We start from the raw sequence: 17,965 nt of genomic DNA, 5'->3' as shown, positions 1-17,965 counted from the left end.
GGGGGTGTTATGAATGTTCTGGGCTGCCATGGGATACCCCTGGCATTTTTGACTGTTGTGGTCACGCGTAGGTTTGCAGAAGGCAAGAGCTGAAAAAATCCAGCCAAAAAGCAGTGCAAGAAGAATAGACAGGCCAGTGCTGCCACTCCCTGCTCACTGTCTGTCCCCTGGTGCCCATGCCACCTTGGACAAGTGGCCCCTGTGCCAAGATGGAGGTGGGATGGATGTTACCATGAGTGGGGTGCCACAGGAGGGTCATCATGACTCCAGCGTCTGCTCGGGGGGGCACAGGCCCCACCAGGCAGCATTGTGCTGGTGCCTAATCATCCTGTGTACAGGTCCCTGTGGCTCCCTAATGAACTGGATGTTGTTGCAGAGCTGGTAATCACAGCAGAAATGGGCCAAGCCACAGCCAGAGCTCTGTGCTTAACCCTTAATGTGCTGGAGTGTCTGGCCATCAAACAGCGCTCTGCAGAAGTGTTTCCTCACAGTTACCATGTCCACCTTCCTCCGCAAGGGACTGGTGAGTGCCTGTTGTCTCAACACTCAGGAGACTTGAGGCAGGAAGATTGTCCCAAGTTCAAGGCCAGCCTGGGGTATATTATTTTTTAAAAGGTAATTCTGACCTGGGAAACCATGGTGGCATTGAGAAAGGGTGCATATAGCCACAGATAGTTGATATGTAGCCATAGTTTGGCAAAGTCCACATTTAGGGACTGACGAACCAGACCTGAGCCAGACATCTAGTCTCCCTCAGGTCAGCGGGGGTGTGCAGTGCCCCTCCTGCAGCCTCTGGTGTGCCCTTATCCTTTGTTACTGGACCCCCAGGCCAGGAGTTCACCTGTTCACACTGTGGGACCCCCATCTCCAGATGAGTACAGGGGCTCAGGGAACGAGGGGGTGGAGGGCCACTTGGTTCATTGCTTGCTTGAGGAGTTTGGGCTTGTTCTGAGTTTGGAGGCCATGTTGGTCACCTCAGCAGGGACAGGATGCCTGTTGGCAGGGATCCCTAAGGTTGCATTGTCTGCAAGGAAGGGATGCAGTACACGCTTGGACAGGCAGGTAGGGATAGTCACATGGGTCCAGAACATGTCCAGCCACAAGTGACTGTGGTAGTCAGCTGAGGACAATTTTGCTGTCCTCCCAAGACTGGTGCTTTTTAGGGATACCACGCCCATCCCCAGCAGGTGCCAGCCACCCGGCAGCAGGCTCAATGTTCTGCCCTGGTTCCTGTGCTGTGACTGAGAGTTGTCATTGCCACACTGGCAAGAGCAGGAGGGTCCCTGCAGTATCATGGTATTCGGGTTGGTGGCTTTATTGCACCTGACCATCTCCTCTCCAGCTGCTACCTCTCCCAGCTCACTGTTGTACATGAGTGAGTTCTAGTGTAACCCAGCCTCTCAAAACAAAATGGCCTCCGACTGGAGCTCAGGCGGCCTCACTGCTATACACCCAGCCCAGCTTTGAGTGAGGCAGTGGGGACAGAGTGTGGGATGTGGGGAACCCTTGGAGGGCATGGCAGGACCTCCATGCCTGACGCAGCCCTGAAAGAGCTGGGGAGCCGTGGGCTCAGAAGGCCTTAGTGGAGCAGGAGTAATTGTGTATGCAGCCCACTACAGACGAGACACTTCCACAGTCCTCAGTTACTGGAGATGCCTGGCACACAGGTATCGTCTGTTCACAGGGCTGATCCTGGGCCCAGGAGTATGGCAGGGGCAAGGCTCACCTAAGTGCAGAGCCCTGGTCCAGCCTCAAGCCACTGATTGTGCCCTGTGTTTGCCAGCCATACCGGAGTGTTTCGCTCTCATGACTTGGGTAGCCTAGAAAGACAAGTCTTCTTAGTGTCTCCAATGATGTCATTGGCTCTAGGGACCTGTGGGATGGACAAGGGGATCCACCAGGACCTGTGTAGGGGAATGGACAGTGACACAAATGGTGTAAAGTGACAGTGACTAGGGCAGGAGAGGCCGAATGCTTTGAGGAGTACCAGTACCCAGTAATGAGGGCCACCCAGGGAAGCAAGGTGCCCTGTTAACACATATGGGTCTCCTATGCAGCACATGTTGAAGGTATCTGTGCTGGGTGCAGGCACACTAAGCTCTGAGCATCACACAGCCCCGAGAGGTGCTGAACATCTAGGCTGGTAGTGGCCCCATGATTGCAGCAGACTGCTGACACAAAGACAGGCTGCATGTGTGGGGACATGGGCGCTGTGGGTCCCCCGAGAGGCTGCAGAATTGGAGGCTGGTCCAGGTTGGCTGTCCAAGCTTGACTGCAGGTTTGCTTGGTGTCCACCTCATGAGAAGCACACGGTAGGACATTCCTCTGGCTCTGCAGAGCCACCCCTGTGCCTTGAGTCCCCTCAGGCCAGGTCATTGTCCACACTGCACATTCCGATCCTTCTTTGCCTATGAGTTCTGCTGAGCTTCTTGGGCATCAAGCTAGGCCACTATGGCTCACAGCCCCTAATAGGCTGCCATGTAAGGCGGGCAGAAGAGCATACCCCTGCAGGCCTGGGAAGCACAGGTCAGGGCTTCATGCCTCAGATATATTGTACTTCACAAAAGCCCAGCTTTGTCTGGCTGTGGCCACTTCCTATTGGTCAGTTATCGAGGCTCCTAGAGGAACTGTCTCAGAGGGGAGCTGGAAATAGCAGTGTGGGCAGGGCAGCAGGGCTACAGGCATCACTTCTTTCTGGCTACTTCCAGGTGGTGATAGAGATGGACAGGATGCAGAAGTGGGGGTCCCAGGCTCTGGGGAGGAAATGTCCTTCTCTTTCATGACCCCTGCAGCATGAGGCACGAAGGTATCCACACTTAGAGGACAGAGGATGGTGGACACAAGCTTTGGAGCCCTGGAGAGCGAGAGGTGGGGGAGAGCTGGTGTCTCCTGGTTTCTTTCATGCTTCCCTGCCCTAGACCCCAGCAAGAATATGGCGTGCAGGGTGAGACTTGGTTGTAACCCTTCTGGACATTGCTGCTGCCCTGTGACCTGCACTGTTAAGGGCATCCTGAGGCAACCTCTGGTCACCCACCTGGGACTCCACCCGCACTGCTGACACCCATGCCACATCCTCAGCAGGCACTGAGAAGCCCTGTACTCTCGCTTTGGGGTGGACTCTGTCATCCCAGCCACAACTGTGCTGCACAGCCATGGACAGCAGTAACCCTGCCATTCACTCACTCCCTGGCCCCCAGTGACAGACCTGAGAGAGATTGGGCTATCTGATCTGTTGATCATCCCAAGCAGGCACAGGGTAGGCAGGAGACTTGGGAACACTGATGGTAACCTGAGTCCTGTCACAACTCCCAGCTTGCCATGAGTGACAGCTGTTAGTTGACCTCAGCTTAGGCCATTTCTACAGGCCTGTGACAGGAGCCCTGCTCAGGACTCCAGTGCAACCTTAAGAGGGGCACAAGAGGAGTCTTTCCTCCCATCATCCCCGTTCTGAAGCAGACTCAGCAGGCAGCACATCCAAATCAGTGGCTGGGGAATGTCCCTGGCCTCCCCATGCCCAACCCTCCTCAGAGAGGTCATCAGAGCAGAAAGCTTTCTCACTCTTGAGTGTGGAACACAGCAGCTGGGGTGTGGCTCTAGTTGGTGCCATGGCCGTCATCGAAAACACTTGTGCTGCTGTGTCCAGAGCCACAGGAGACAAAGGCCCTGAAACTTAGTCCTGGCTCTGTGTGAGGTGCCTGAAAGGCCCACAGAGGGGCCTGATGGTGTGTGTCTGCTGGAATATGTCCTTTAGCCACTTGCAAGACTCCTGTTGATAGGGGTGGTATGCAGGGATGGTGTAAGTGAAGGGCTGTTCCAGGTGAGGTGAGGTACACGTGCCTCACACTTCACAGAGCAGCTGGGATATAGCTGTTATTCTCAGCTGTGGAGTGTGGCGTCATCTAGGACTTGGTGTTGGAGCTCTGGTTGCCAAAGCACGGGAGTACAGGGTCAGGGTTCAGGAGCTGTGTCTGGGCCCTGCAGGTGGTGTCAGGTGTCATCAGAGAGCTTGCTTATCCCCAGCAGATGTAGCCCCTCCCCAGGCTGGGCTCACCAGAAAGGTCTGTGCCTACCCCAAAATCCCAGGTGGCAGTATGGTACCCAGGTGACAGCTGCCCACCAAGGGGGGAAGCCTGAAATGCCCTGGTAAGTGAGCCTTAAGGTCACTTCTGTCCCCAGGAAGTAATGGAGTCCTAGGCCCCACCTTGCTCTGGAGTCAGTGACTTTACCTCAGTGGGTGGTATGAGCAGGCTCCAGCCTGCAGGGGTCCAGTCAGACCCTAGGCACAGATGGACCTCTCTGTCCGTCAAGAGAGTGTCTCCACCATGGACAGCCACCTGCCGTCTCCTGTGCTGATGTGCTAACCCACCAGGGCCAGATGCAGAGCCCTGGAAGCTGCTTGGACCTCAGAGGGGGCCCTCCCTGTGACTGGGCCTCAGGCCACCCTGCCATCCTCCCCCAGGCTTCCAGGCATCTACTCCCAGACCCAGCTCCTCGCCTCCTGGCCCACACTCCCCAGATCTGCAGAGCCCACGTGGGATATATGAAGGCCACTGTCCCTGAAAGGCCAGCCTGTTCTGGCAGCTCTGTCCTGGCCGCTGGTGCTGGCTACGGGGGTGTCTGTGGAACCCGTGGGAGTGCTCAGGTGCTTTTGCTAATTACTGACGGCTAAGCGATGGCTGAGCCGCTTGGCACAGCTCCCTTAATCCAAAGTTGATGGGAGCTTGGGGAGGCCAGGCCCAGAAATGTGCAACCTGGGCGCCATCTGCGGCCGTCACTGACCAGCCAAGTCTCTGCACAGCCGCTGTCCTGCACATTCCCATTAGGCAAGTTGAGTTTTCTGGGACTCGCTCAGCCATAAATACTCCCTCTCACTCAGTATGCTGGGCCCAGGCAGATCCTAACCCTCCCCCTACCCCAAACACAGAGAAGTGGGAGCTGCAGGACATTTCTTCATATACCAGACCCAACCTTGCCGTCTTCCGAGGGGTGCCCAAATGGCCATGGCTGCTGTGGAATGGGGGCAGAAAGAACCCCCTGCAGTGTCACAGCCTGCAGGCCCATCAAGAGAAGGCAGGAGTGAGCCGGGCGTTGGTGGTGCACGCCTTTAATCCCAGCACTCGGGAGAGGCAGGTGGATCTCTGTGAGTTTGAGGTCACCCTGGTCTACAGAGAAAGTTCCAGGACAGGACAGTCTCCAAAGCAGTTCAGAGAAACTCTGTCTTGAGAAATCCAAAAAAAAAAAAAAAAAGAGAGAGAGAGAGAGAGAGAGAGAGAGAGAGAGAGAGAAGGCAGGAGTGTGTCAGCTACCCTGCCAGTGCTCTGCTCTGGCCCAGCTGGGGTGGAGACTGTCTCAGAAGTGTTCAGCCTGCAGAGTGAGCACAAGGCCCTGGCTGCTCCCCATCACTGTCTGGATTTGCCAGTCCTTGCTCTGGATCTGTACAAGCCCCGTCTTACATCTTCTAGGCCCTTTTGGAAGGCACCCAGACTGCCTGGTCCTGGGTGGTTGATCTGTAAGACCATATTGCCCTCTGGAAATGGTCGGTGTCCACCTTTCTTCTCTTCACTTCTTGCTGGGCAAGACTGGGCATCCACTCACTGACAGGTTTCCCTCTGGGTTTCTCCGCCTGGCCTGCCTGTGGTGAGGGCTGGGCTAGCAGTCCCATCCTCACACCAGTCGTCTGCAGCGTGGGAGCCAGGGGCCTTGCATGAGACTCAGTGCCTGTGTGTGTGTCCCCACAGTGCACATGTCGCAAGGACATGGTCAAGATCTCCATGGACGTGTTTGTACGCATCCTGCAACCTGAACGCTATGAGCAGTGGAAGCAGGGCCGAGACCTCACTGTGCTGGACCACACTCGACCCACAGCCCTGAGCAGCCCTGAGCTGAGCTCTTGGAGTGCCTCCCGTGCCTCACTGAAGGCCAAGCTCTTGCGCAGGTGAGTGACAGCCTTCCAGTGTCCTTTTGACTTGTCTAACAGGAGTTGTTTGGACATCCAAATGAACAGCTCACTGCCGCTTCCCCTGGTAACAGTCTCTGTACCCTTGCAGCTCTGAGAGCCGGCAGGTTCCCTGCAAGCATTCATGTGGCCAAAAGCCCACACCAGATGTCATGCTCCTAAGGATGACCAGACCCTCCTGGCCTGCTTCTTACAGTAGTGTGGCCACTTGTGGTCACCTCTGACTGGGGACCTGGACAGGGCTGCCACAGCCTTGAGCGCTGATCTCTAGCACTGGCAGTGCAGGTAGCAGAGTTGGAGAGGAGCCTGACTCCATTGTCTAAGAGGAAGGCTGCACAGGTGGGCCCAGTCCCTCACTACAGGGTGTCCATCACTCCTTGCCTCTAGTAGCCCTTCATGGGTGTGAGCTTCTGATAGGCCAAGGACAGCCCTCAGAGCTCAGCTGGGGCCACAACTGTGGGACTATACAGAGCTCAGCTGTCTACCTGTGAGGGCCAGGAAGGCCCAAGAACTCTGCACCTGGCAGGCCAGTCTCTGGCTGCCACTCAGGAGCCACCACTATTGACAAGACTCCCTTGACCTGAAGATACCGACTCTAAGATCCTGATGGCTTCCAAATGTCACAGAATCCATAGCATCTCCTGGAACCAGCTGCAGCCTGCAGCCTGCATTGGCTGTGCTGTGAGCAACCTGCTACCTTCCACTACTGGCAAGCTGCTGCCTTAGCCCTGGGCATGGGGTACTGCTCTGCAGACAGGCCATGGGGACTGTGGTCTGAGGTCTTCCCTTAGCATGTCCTCTTCAACACTGCTGTGTGTGCACTACAGTATTACCCACTTACTCCCTGGTCTCTGTCCTCCTCTCTGTGGTTTTAGAATATTCTACAGTGGATTCTGGCAGCACCTAGCAGTCAGGTGACAGCCTGTGGTGGGGCCTGAGTGCGCCTGCAAGATTTTGGGATGGTTTCCTGATGGTTGGTTCTCAGTGTCTGGGCTTATGGGTCAGCTAATCAGATGATCAGTAAACAGACACCACATTCCAGAACCATAGTGACACCAGAGCCATCCCGAGATGGAACTTTGTGGCCACCCTCACGCCTCCAGCCATCCTCTCACAAGTCCTCCCCGCCCCCCGCCCCCCAGCAGCATCCCTGTCCTTTCTGGAAGCCGTGCTAACGTGGCAGTGGCTGTGTAGCAAATGAATCCTGTTAATCCAAGGACATAATTTCCTTTAAAGCTGTTAACATGAACAAAGCCAGAGCTGTTTGTTTCTTCTGAAGTTCCTGGCCTCTGTGGAAGGGCACTGTCATGCTTCCACAGTCCATAGCATGTTGTGCCTCGTCCTCATGCTTGGCTCCCCTGGGGAAACTGAGGCACGTCAGGGGTTCAGAGTGGGGCCAGAGTGTCTCCCTGACACACCAGGGCCTGGAGCTACTGTTGTCATCAGATACTGAGAACACTCCTGATCTGTCTTCTGTGCAGTGCCTCCGTCACAGCCCTAGACATCAGACATTCCCCACTGGCCCCTTGCTGGAGCTGCTACTAGATCAGCAGTGGTGTGCTTAGCCTCCTCATTAGATGAGGGTCCTCCCGCTTCTGTGCCCCTGTATGTTTGCACAGGGCTCCCTCAGCTCAGGCCTAAGCTCAGGCTGCCTTGTGCCACCCTGTCCCCATTCCCAGTCCCCCAGCTTTATCAGGTGGGCTGACTCCAGGGGACAGTGCCACAGCCCTCATCCAACCTGGCCTGCTTTGGATGTGTGGGGGTTAGGAGGTGTTGGTGCTCCATAGTGCGACACCCCAGCCTGTCGCCCTCAACACTAGAGTTGACCCCAGGCACCTGCTGGCCTAGAGCCACTCATAGCCAAGGCCTTGTGAATATCTCCTGGACCCCAGAGTAACCTCATTTCCCAGGGGATATTGGAAATATTCCTAGATCTGCCTTAGTGGCAAGAAGGGGGCAAGTTGAGGGAGCCAAGAGCCTGTGGGTGGGTGGTCTCCTAGCTGCTTTGTGGACACAGGTCACCATGTATCTGCTGCACCTGTTGTCTTCACGCAGAGGCTGTAGGCTTGCTTGTCACAAGTCCCAGGGCACCTGCTTTCATCTCAGAAGAGTCTATGTCATTCACATGCCAACACTCAGCTTCTGAAGAAGTGACATAATGATGCCCAGAACATCTGTGGGTTAATCCCGCTGAGGTGTGGGGAGGGCAGTACTGTAGGAGCAGCTGTGTGGCTCAGACCTTGAGGGAGGCAGCAGGAGGCCTTTCAGAGCAAGCTAGACTGGGCCAGAACTTTGAGGATTCCAGGCTGGAGCCTTGGTTGCCTTGCATAGACCGGTGGGAGCCCTGGTGTTCAGGAGTCATAGCCTCTCCTTTCTGAGCCCCCATAGCCAGGTCTATTCGCCGGGACATGCCACTTACCTCACAGCAGAAGACTGGCATCTTGAGTACAGGACCCATCTAGTGGGTCTGATCCTAACGGCAGTCCCCGTGGAGCCTCCTGCCCTCCACCGACACCTGGCCTCACCCTCATCAGCAAGCCACCCACCCACCCTCCAGTGCACCTGTAATGCCAGGACAGAACAAGGCTAGAGGCCAGGATGGGACAGATACGGCCTTCAAGGAGATTCCGAAGCCACCCTAGCATGTGGTAGAAGAGCAGGGACAGAAAAGGGCAGCACAGCTGGCCCGGCATGCCGCAGGGAGACGCAGGAGCGCCGCACAGCAGCCACAGACAAGGGGTAGAGGAGGCTGGCAGACTCAGCTGCAGACACATGCAGCTGCAGCTCTGTGCAGCCTGGTCCTGTGGCGGGGGATGATCACCCGAAATGTGGAGCACACCCACGGGCCGTTCAGTGGGTTCAGCAGGCTGTCCCCAGAGCTTCCAGAGAGAAGCTGGTATCAGGCTAAAGACTGTGCCCTCCCAACATCCCCTCCCAGGGTTCCCCATCCTGACAACCTGCTGAACACAGGGAGGAAAGACAACTTGAGACCCGCATCTCCACAGCTCACTTCCTCTCTGAGAAAGCTAATGCACGGTACACGTCAGCCCAGCACAAGTGTGAGCCCCGAGAGCTGCAGGACTTCAGGAGCTCACCTTGCCAGAGCCATAGTGACATACATGTGCATGTGGGGCAGGGACACGGACATGTGCTGGGGTCACCACTGTAGAGCTGGAGGCAAGCTGCAGAGTAGTTTAGGGTAGGGCCCCAACATCTGGAGATGCCAGAAGGAATTGAAGAGGGGCTGAAGCGCTGCAGCAAACCCCAAGAGTCAGGGACACTGCCCCAGCTCAGGGTCCCATAGGTGAGAGTCTGGCTGCCTAAAGAGAAGCTGTGGTGGCCACACCTGTAAAGTGGAGAATTACCAATACCTGTGTGTCAGACTGGGGGGGGTAGGCGCTTGTGGAGAGGATATAGGTCAGGCCTTGCCTCTGGGAGAGGCATCAGTGTGGGGTGTGACTATTGTCACAAGCCTGGGTCCCGGCTTGTTTTCCTAATACAGCATGGCTATTCTTTGGCATACAGTGGCCCTCCCTGCTCTGGATGGCCACAGCACACACATCTGAGTCCCTTATTTTCTGGTGTGGGGCGCAGATGGGTTGAGGTCCCATTTCCTGGACTGTGGGAGCCAGGAAGGCTGCTGTGCTCAGTTGTAAATGGTGTGGTGTAACGTCCGGGGTGTCCCAGTCAGCTGTACAAGGGCCTGGAAGACCCTTGGTGTGGCCTCCAGGACCAGCTCACAGTGGGGTTAGGACAGTGACTGAATCAGGGCCACGCAGGAAGCTGTGGCCCAGTGCGTTGGTGGCAGGCTGTGAGCGCTGTCTGGAGCTGGGAGCCACTCGGAGCAGCCCTAGGTACTGGGGCAACTGTTGGGGTCTGAGCCACCACACTTCCTTCCTGACTCGGTGTTCCCAAGTCAGCGCATTGCTGGGGCTGCCCACCCAGAGCAGAAGGGGTGGGGTGTCCCTGGATCCAAGGCCCCGTGTCCCCAACCCCTCTTCTCTCTCCCCTGTCGGTGCCTCCTGCCCCCTCCCTTGTGCCTGTCCCCAGCTATCCTGCGGCCACTGTGTAAGCACACCTTGTCGCTGCCTGCATCGTCCTTGGAATGCCACCCGCTTGCCTGCTGGTCATCTTGTGAGGCTTGCACATTCATTGGGGTCCTGCCTGGTCGAGGGTATTTTAGCCACAGGAGTGAGGGAGAGGAGGGCAGGCCACAGTCAGAGCCAGGGATTGCAGAGCGTTCCCAGCTCTCTGGGCTAATGAGGGGCTGTAATGGGTGTGGGATACTGGACTGGGGACCCCAGGGACACAGAGCTGCAGGAAGCCATGCCCCCTTGTCAGGCTAAGCAGCTTTAGGTGCTGGTGGGAAAGTCCTGCCTCTGCCCCTATTGTACATGCTCACTCATCCCCTCATTCAGCAAGGCCGGTTTGTGGCATCAAGGGCCATCCCTGCTGTCCTCAGGAGGGTGGCACGTTTGTCCCTGTGCTCAGGCTGGGTATGGACCTAAGAGCCCTGTGTGGAGGGCTGTAGAGAGAGCCCTGGAGCCAGAGGAAAACCCTGAAATTTACATTCTAGACAAATTAGTGTGAAGGAGAGCAGACCCTGGAGAAAGGCTGAGGAGGAGAGGAGGCCGAGTCTAGAGAGGAGGCGGGAGCCGACCAGGAGGCCAGGGCCAGCGTAAGTGATCTCCCTTGCATCCAGTGTCCTGTCCATCCAGTGCCTCCATCACTTGCTTCACCCCAGCCCTGCGCCTCCCTGACCCTCCTCCCTGCCCACCCTGTACTACCTCAGTCTCCTCCGTTTCCCCTCCTGCCTGACCAGTGCCCTTCTCCAGGTCGCACCGGAGACGGAACCAGCCTAAGAAATCCAAGCCTGAAGACTCCAAGTCTCCTGGAGAGGTGGCAGCCAGAGCAGCTGGTCTGGACGAGGCTGGGGGATGTTCCCGGGAGGAGGCCACACCTGAGGACGAGGAGGAGGATGAGGAACTGTTGCCCTCACAGGGCCACGAGGCTGAGGGCATGGAAGGTCAGTGCCAGATGCCTACAGCATGGGGTTTGGGTCCCTTTGGTCCTACTTTGCTATCTTGCTCCTGCTGGCCTGGACACACCATGGCCAGGTTATGCAGGCACCTGTGACTTGGGGACCTTGAGCTGCAATCTGGCACTGAGTGTCCCAGCTCTCCTACACCACACACTGGGTGCCTCATTTCTACTGCTGGCTTCCATTTAGTTGCAAATTTGCCCCCAAGGTAGGGAAGGGCTTCCCTCTGTGGCCTTTCTGGAGTGTGAGAGACCAGGGACTGGCGTCTGTCAACACAGCATCTCAGATTTCCACTGGCTGCTGGGGAGAGTTACAGAGACTTGTCCACAGTATACCATGACATGGTCTTCCAGCCCAGAAAGGCCAAACGAGGGAAAGCAGGGTGGCCACAATGTAATGTGCCCACAGGCAGAGTGACCCATGGGACTGTGGGCAAGGCTATGCATGGCCAGAGACTCAGGACGTGCAAGGTTCTGTGGATGAGTGAGGCCACTGGTGGACAGTAGCTCCCACCCAGCCAGTAAGAGCCAGTCAGAATTAGCTACACAGCAAATGAAGACTAACAAGAAGACACTGTTGGCCACAGATGCAGGGGGCTCCAAACTAGACACCTGAGCATGGTTGGGGTGAGGTGGTAAGGTGCTTTCTGGCATGCATAAGGCCCTGTGCTCTACCTGCACTGAGTGATGACAATAGCAAGCTATTGCAGAAGCAGGAGGTGCCAGGAGGCTGCAGGTGTAGAGGCACTGTGACATCCCTGTGCCCTTCTGGATTGTCTGTGGTTGTCAGGGTCACATGTGGAGCTGCAGGATGTAGGCAGTGTGCCTACTGACGCCCTGGATCCAAGGCCCCGTGTCCCCAGCCCTTCTCTCTCCCCTGTCAGTGCCTCCTGCCCCCTCCCTCCTGTCTGTCCCCAGCCTTGCCGCTACCTGCATCGTCCTTGGAATGCCACCCGCTTGCCTGCTGGTCATCTTGTGGAGCTTGCACGTTCATTGGGGGGTCCTGCCTGGTCCTGTGGTTGTCATGGGCTCCCTGCTTCCACCTTCCACACTGGCCTGAGTTCCTATAGCCATGTGACTGGTCACTGGGGTCTTGGTGTCTTAAAGTGTATATGTCTATTCCCTGTGGATCTGGTGTCAGGTACCCCCTCTTCAGTGTGGTGTGAGGGAGAGGGCCGTTCCCTAGCTTCCCCGGTCTCTTTGCTTCTCATCCTGCTTCCTGAAGATCCTGTGGTAGCCTCGGAGTCCTCCTACTGTGGGAGGTGACATGGCCCCAGGCCCCAGGCCAGGGTGTGGCTGTCTTTGGAGACTTCCACTGATATAAGGGTTCTCCTTGACCTTAAGTCCTTGTAAAGTGGAAGCAGTGTCTGTCCCGTGGTAGCGGACATTTTACTGTGGAACACATGGATGGTGGGCAGCATGTGTGGGTGGCACCTAAAGCCTTGCTCCTCAGAGAGCAGAAAGAGGAACTGCTAGGCAGGGGGTGGCTGGGGCTCCGAGGCAACCCAGTAGTCAGTGGGGTGGGCACAAGAGACACCAGGCCATGGCCCTGTAGCTCAGCCTGTCACCTGTGGCTGTTTAGGTACCATCTAGGCTGCCTGTGCTGTGGTGAGCAGGTATTTCCTACCTGGAATTCTAACAGAGCATTCCAAAAGAGACTGGAGCCACCAAGGATAGTGATAGGAAGACAGGCATGGCATGTCTCCTGCTGGACAGGGACTCACATGGCACCTAGGATGTCCTCTCTGATAGGTGTGAAGAAAGGGTGCCACAGCTCCCCAAGTGGCCCTCAGCCAGAGCCCTGGGCATCCTGGGCATCCTGGGCATCCGCCTGACCCTGCAGAGTCACACTTGCCTGTCAGTTCCAAGTCTGAAGATGGGCACCCGTGTGGACCTCCCGGGCTGAGGGATTAAGCCCTCACCAAGACATTTGACATTTGACCAGGGCGGGACACAAGGTGTGTCCAGGAGTGGTGGGTCCCGTGGCCGGGAGGAGTGCCAGCTCCACACGTCCTATCACCAGGGAAACCCGCCTCATGCCCCCTCCTGTAAGACACTAGGCCACCCTCAGATCTGCATCATCTATGCCTTTTGGTGACCTTTCAGGTGTATTCTGGGGCCTGATGTGTCCCTTGAGGGGTCTGTATGTACCTCAGGCTGTTGGCAGGGCAGAGAGACCGATGGGGGTAAAGGCTCATGTCCCCACATCCACACTATGTTGTGAGACAGTGTGACAAGGGTCTTCTGGAAGGTCAAGAGGTTATCTCCCAGACCCGGTCAGTCGGATGGAGGAAGGTTTGAATTAACTGCTCTTTGTGTGTCTGCTATTCTGCCTTCTGTGTGGGGACAGCCACCCTCCACTTATTTCCCTGTGCAGTTGAGCCACACACCTGAGAACTAGAATGGTCACAGTAGCCTCTGCTGCTCTGGGGGCTGCTGCTCGGGGGGCTACAAGAAGCCAGCCCTGCCTTCAGGACAGTGTGCTGGGCACTGAGTAGGCACCGTCCTTGAGCCCTAAAGCCTGTCTGAGGGGACAGTGGCAGGTGATGAGTTGGGGACTCCCCCAACAGCACAGCTGGGCCTGATTCCATTGGGGCAGAGCCGACACAGTGACCCTCAATAGGGCAGTGAAAGACCAGTCTTGGCTTTGCCAAGCCAGGAGGCAGAGCCACTTGTGCCTTCCAGGTGTGTCCAACCTCAGAAGCTAGAGCAGAGCCTGCACTTGTAGATGTGTGGCCTACCACACCCCTTGACCTCCTGCTGCCTGTGACCCTGAACCAAACGGGCTGACAAACCCACGCATGTGGGGCACCTGGTCATAGCTCCTAGTCACCCCTGAAGGGCCTGTCCACCAGGCTGCCCATCCCAATACCCCAGAGGACCCAGGCTAGGACCCTCTCTCCTTGACCCCCAAAGCAAGTGTGTTCCCACTGATGTGGCCACGGTGCGTCTGTGGTGGGTCCCAAGGCTGGGAGGAGTGCCAGCCCCATGCCCTGCCCCTTCTCAGGCTTCTGTTAAAGGCTCCAGGCTCTCTCACAGCCATACGGAGCCTGGAGATGCTGAGGCACCCACAGCTCTTGTTGGTCATAAGAAAACCTTGGACAGGGCCCCGTGGTCAAGGGTCAGGGTCTGGGTTCACACTTGGCCTGCATCCCTGGGTCCAAGAACACATCCTGTAGGGGTTCATCCTGGTCCTTGGTGATCACAGCAACTCCATTATGGGAGTGAGTGGGCTCTGTTGTCCTGGGGCTGGGAGATGCCCCACCTGTTCTCACTATGTCCCATTGCAGGGTGGGGAGCTAAGTGTCTTAGGGATTGGCGGTACCATTGAATGCACTAAAGACCCAGCAGAGTGGCAGCCGTCATCTTGGAGTGTGAGGGCGTGGCTGGCACACAGAGGTGACCCGCTCCAGAGGCCTGACTCCAGTGTGCTTCCTCCCCTCCTCTCCCATCAGCAGCCTGGGTTCCAAGCCTGGGGTACAGCTGTTCGTGAGCCACTCAGCCCAGTGCACCTAAAACTCAAGAGGCACTCAGGCCACTCAACAGCAGGATATAGTCAGTCCCATGATACTCTAGGTGACATCTTAACCCCTGCCCAGTGTAGGGGCTAGGCTCCAGGGTACACAGTGTCAGGTAGGGCTCCCTGGAGAACATGGTACAAGTCACCAAGCCCCGATCATTCTGTCCCTGTCACCTGCCTCTGGTACAGTCATCATGGCACCAAACTAAATTACCACCAAGATACATCTCATTAGCCGGGCAGTGGTGGCGCACGCCTTTAATCGGGAGCAGCACTCGGGAAGCAGAGGCAGGAGGAGCTCTGTGAGTTCGAGGCCAGCCTGGTCTCCAGAGCGAGTGCCAGGACAGCCTCCAAAGCTACACAGAGAAACCCTTTCTCGAAAAACCAAAAAAAGATACGTCTCATTGCCCCCCCTTCTTCATGTCCCGTCAAGAGCTATCTCCAACACTCACCCCAGAGGCCGCCATATGGGAGTTCCCCAGACCCATCTGTTGCTGGGTCCCCTCTGTGGTGGCTGTATGATGTGTTGTCTGCAGTAACTGTAGACGTCTGTTCCTCCCCACACCTGCTGGCTTGGAAAGAGCCTGTGGCTTGGGACAACTGAGTGTCTTCACAGTCACTTCCCTAGGAGAGCTCCCCCCTCCTAGACCCAATTCCTCCAGAAGGGTTCTTCCTTCCTTTTTTTTTTTTTTTTTTTTTTTTTTTTTTTTTTTTTTTTTTTTTTTTTTTTGAGGCAGGGTATCATGAGCACTGGCTAGCCCTTGTACCTCTCCACACACACCCTGAGTGCTGGGATGGCAGGTTGCTGCTCCACACCAGCTCAGGAATCTCTTTAAGTGTGGCAGCCTGGTACCGGGCACTGGTGGAGGTTGAACTTGCTCTAGCTTTGGGGACATGGAGTCCCACTCAGCTTTTGTCTCCTGCTCCCATCTGTTTCCACTTGGTTCTGAATGATGCTTTCTCTTCTCAGAGGATGGCAGAGGCAAGCCCCGGCCAACCAAGGCCCGGAGCAAGAAGAAGACCCCCAACCCCCTGTCACCCCCGTTGCCGCCCGCCCTACCGGCTCTGTTACCCACTGAGGAGGTCCTGAGGCCACCCCCCCCACCCAAGTCTCCCGTGCCAGCCATGGGCCCCATGGCTGCAGAGGGGGGTCCTCCACCAGCACCCCTCAATGTGGTGCCTCCTGGGGCACCAGGTGAGGAAGCAGAGGTGCGGCCACGGCCCATCATCCCAATGCTGTATGTGCTTCCCCGCACCAACACTGCTGATGGGGACAGGGAGCGTGCTACCCACCCACAGCTGGCACCCGTGGAGCTGGGACAGGAAGAGGAAGGCCAGGCCCAAGCAGGCGATGCACAGGTGGGTGACTAATGGCCTCTGGGTGCCAGGGCGGCAACTGGAGTCTGTGTATGTTGTGAGTGACATTGTATGTGAGCACACGTGTGCGTGCTGTGAGTGACAGTGGATGTGACACACGTGTGCGTGCTGTGAGTGACTTTGTATGTGACACACGTGTGCGTGCTGTGAGTGACAGTGATGTGACACACGTATGCGTGCTGTGACAGTGATGTGAACACACGCGAGCGTGCTGTGAGTGACTTTGTATGTGAGCACACATGTGTGTTGTGGGTGACAGGATCCAGCACTCATAATGCTGTGTGTTTTAGGCACCATCCACCTTCTCTAAGCTGAAGGTGGAAATCAAGAAAAGCCGGCGTCATCCCTTGGGTCGGCCGCCCACACGGTCCCCGCTGTCTGTGGTCAAGCAGGAGGCTTCGAGTGATGAGGGTAAGCAGGGCCCTGGGCCACTATGCTGCTTTCTTCCCACCTGCATGGGACCCAGGCGGGCCCTCTCCACAGGTGCCAGTGTCCACCCATCCAGTCCCCTGAGTCAGGTCCTCCCTATCATCACCATTCTGACACAAGCGCACTCCAGAATTCTCTGCCCTTCCCCTCTGCAGAGACGCAGCTCCCACGCTCTTTTAACTACCCCAGTTCCTTGCTGCCTACAGGGCCTCCACCCCACTGTACCTCCCAACCCGGCATTTGCCAGGGCCCAGTCCTCATTGTCATGTGACCAGAGAAGGCCTAGATCATAGCCATCTCCAACCAGGGCCTCTGGTGTCATTGATAGTTCCACTCCTGATCCAAGCAATGGGCTGAAGCATTCAGGGTCTCAGTGGAAAGATTGAAGGAGCCAGGGCCTGAGACAGGTGGCTGGAGCCTGGTGCTGGCACCTGTGCAGAGGGTACGGGGTGCTGACTGTGGATTGGGGTCATGGGAATGGGCTGTGGCAGCAGTCCCTCTGCCCCAGCTCTGCACCCTCAGTTCTGCACAGAAGCTTCATTGGCGCTTGCAGAGATAGGTATCTAAAGGTGTCCCCAGATGTGGTACAGCTTAGGGTGTGTCTATAGATGGATGAGGGATGCTGGTGAATGCATGTGGTAGACCCAGGAGGGGACGCCCCAGTGCTGGTTGAGACTTGGGTACAGAGGTCGCTGCTGGCTAGCAAGGCAGGTAGAGTAGGGCCCATGTGCAGGTCCTGGTGGGTTTTGGCTCCTAATTAAGCTGTTGGTGGAGTCTGAAAGCCGGCTGGCAACTCTTCACCCCAAGACCTCACCACAGGCATGATAGGAACCTGAGGAACAGTTGAGACCAAGTCTCGGGCTCTTGCCTCCCCGCTGAGCTCATCCCATAAGAGTCTCTGGGGAGTCCTGGACTGGAAAATCTCCCCCAACTCCATGTCCCGAGTGTCTCTTGGAAGATGGCATGGCTGGATCCCGGGACAGTCCTGGGGTCTCTGGCTCCCATGAGCTTGTGTGGGGCTTCTCCGGGGCTGAGCAGGCTGTGTACCAGGCAGGGTGTCCCAGGCTCCATGGGAGGCGTTCCTAGGGCTCCAAGGTGTAAAGTGATTAAGAATGGAGTGAGTTTTGGCTGACAGTCCCCACTGCCTATCCTCTTGTCCATCTGTGGCCATCTGCCACGCAGGTGGGCCAGCATTCAGCAACCTTGTGGCTGAGGCTCCCGGGCAGGTAGGCAGCGCTGTGCCCAGCTTCACAGACAAAAGGATGTGTCTGAGGGTGGCATGTTTGGTGTCCGGGCCTTAGGTTAGACTCTGGGGAGACCCATGGAGATAAACCAGCCCCTCCCTCCCTGCTAGGAATGCAGACCAACAAGTACCCAGCCAGGGCTGTGCAGACAGGAGCACCTATAGGGAAGTATTGCCCTGGGGCCTTGTCTTCCAACTCAAGCCCCTCCATCTATCACAGAAGCCTTCCCGTTCTTAGGAGAGGATGATGTGAGTGATCCCGAGGCCTTGAAGTCCCTGCTGTCACTGCAGTGGAAGAACAAGGCAGCCAGCTTCCAAGCTGAGAGGAAGTTCAACGCCGCAGCTGCCCTCAATGAGCCCTACTGCGCCATCTGTACCCTCTTCTACCCCTATAGCCAGG

At 56.7% G+C, this 17,965-nt stretch overlaps 1 protein-coding gene across 7 annotated transcripts in view; it reads left to right on the top strand.

Annotated features, from left to right (window-relative positions):
• The window catches only part of Kdm4b (lysine demethylase 4B), an 87,680-nt gene that overhangs the window by 61,160 nt on the left and 8,555 nt on the right, over positions 1 to 17,965 (top strand). For 3 of the 7 annotated variants that reach the window (XM_027416851.2, XM_027416853.2, XM_027416856.2), the window contains 6 exons: positions 5,739 to 5,935; positions 10,533 to 10,634; positions 10,792 to 10,982; positions 15,487 to 15,875; positions 16,184 to 16,304; positions 17,786 to 17,964. In XM_027416851.2, coding sequence (XP_027272652.1) covers positions 5,739 to 5,935; positions 10,533 to 10,634; positions 10,792 to 10,982; positions 15,487 to 15,875; positions 16,184 to 16,304; positions 17,786 to 17,964 — 1,179 coding nt within the window. Of the gene's footprint in view, positions 1 to 5,738; positions 5,936 to 6,047; positions 6,797 to 10,532; positions 10,635 to 10,791; positions 10,983 to 15,486; positions 15,876 to 16,183; positions 16,305 to 17,785; position 17,965 lie in introns of those variants that run through there. The other 4 variants (XM_027416854.2, XM_027416855.2, XM_027416852.2 and 1 more) reach the window with 3 other exon arrangements.

This window comes from Cricetulus griseus, chromosome 5 (assembly GCF_003668045.3).
Source record: "Cricetulus griseus strain 17A/GY chromosome 5, alternate assembly CriGri-PICRH-1.0, whole genome shotgun sequence".
In the NCBI taxonomy this organism is placed as follows: Eukaryota; Metazoa; Chordata; class Mammalia; order Rodentia; family Cricetidae; genus Cricetulus; species Cricetulus griseus.
Note: the sequence above shows the minus strand (reverse complement) of the source record. Positions and strands in the feature narration are given on the sequence as shown.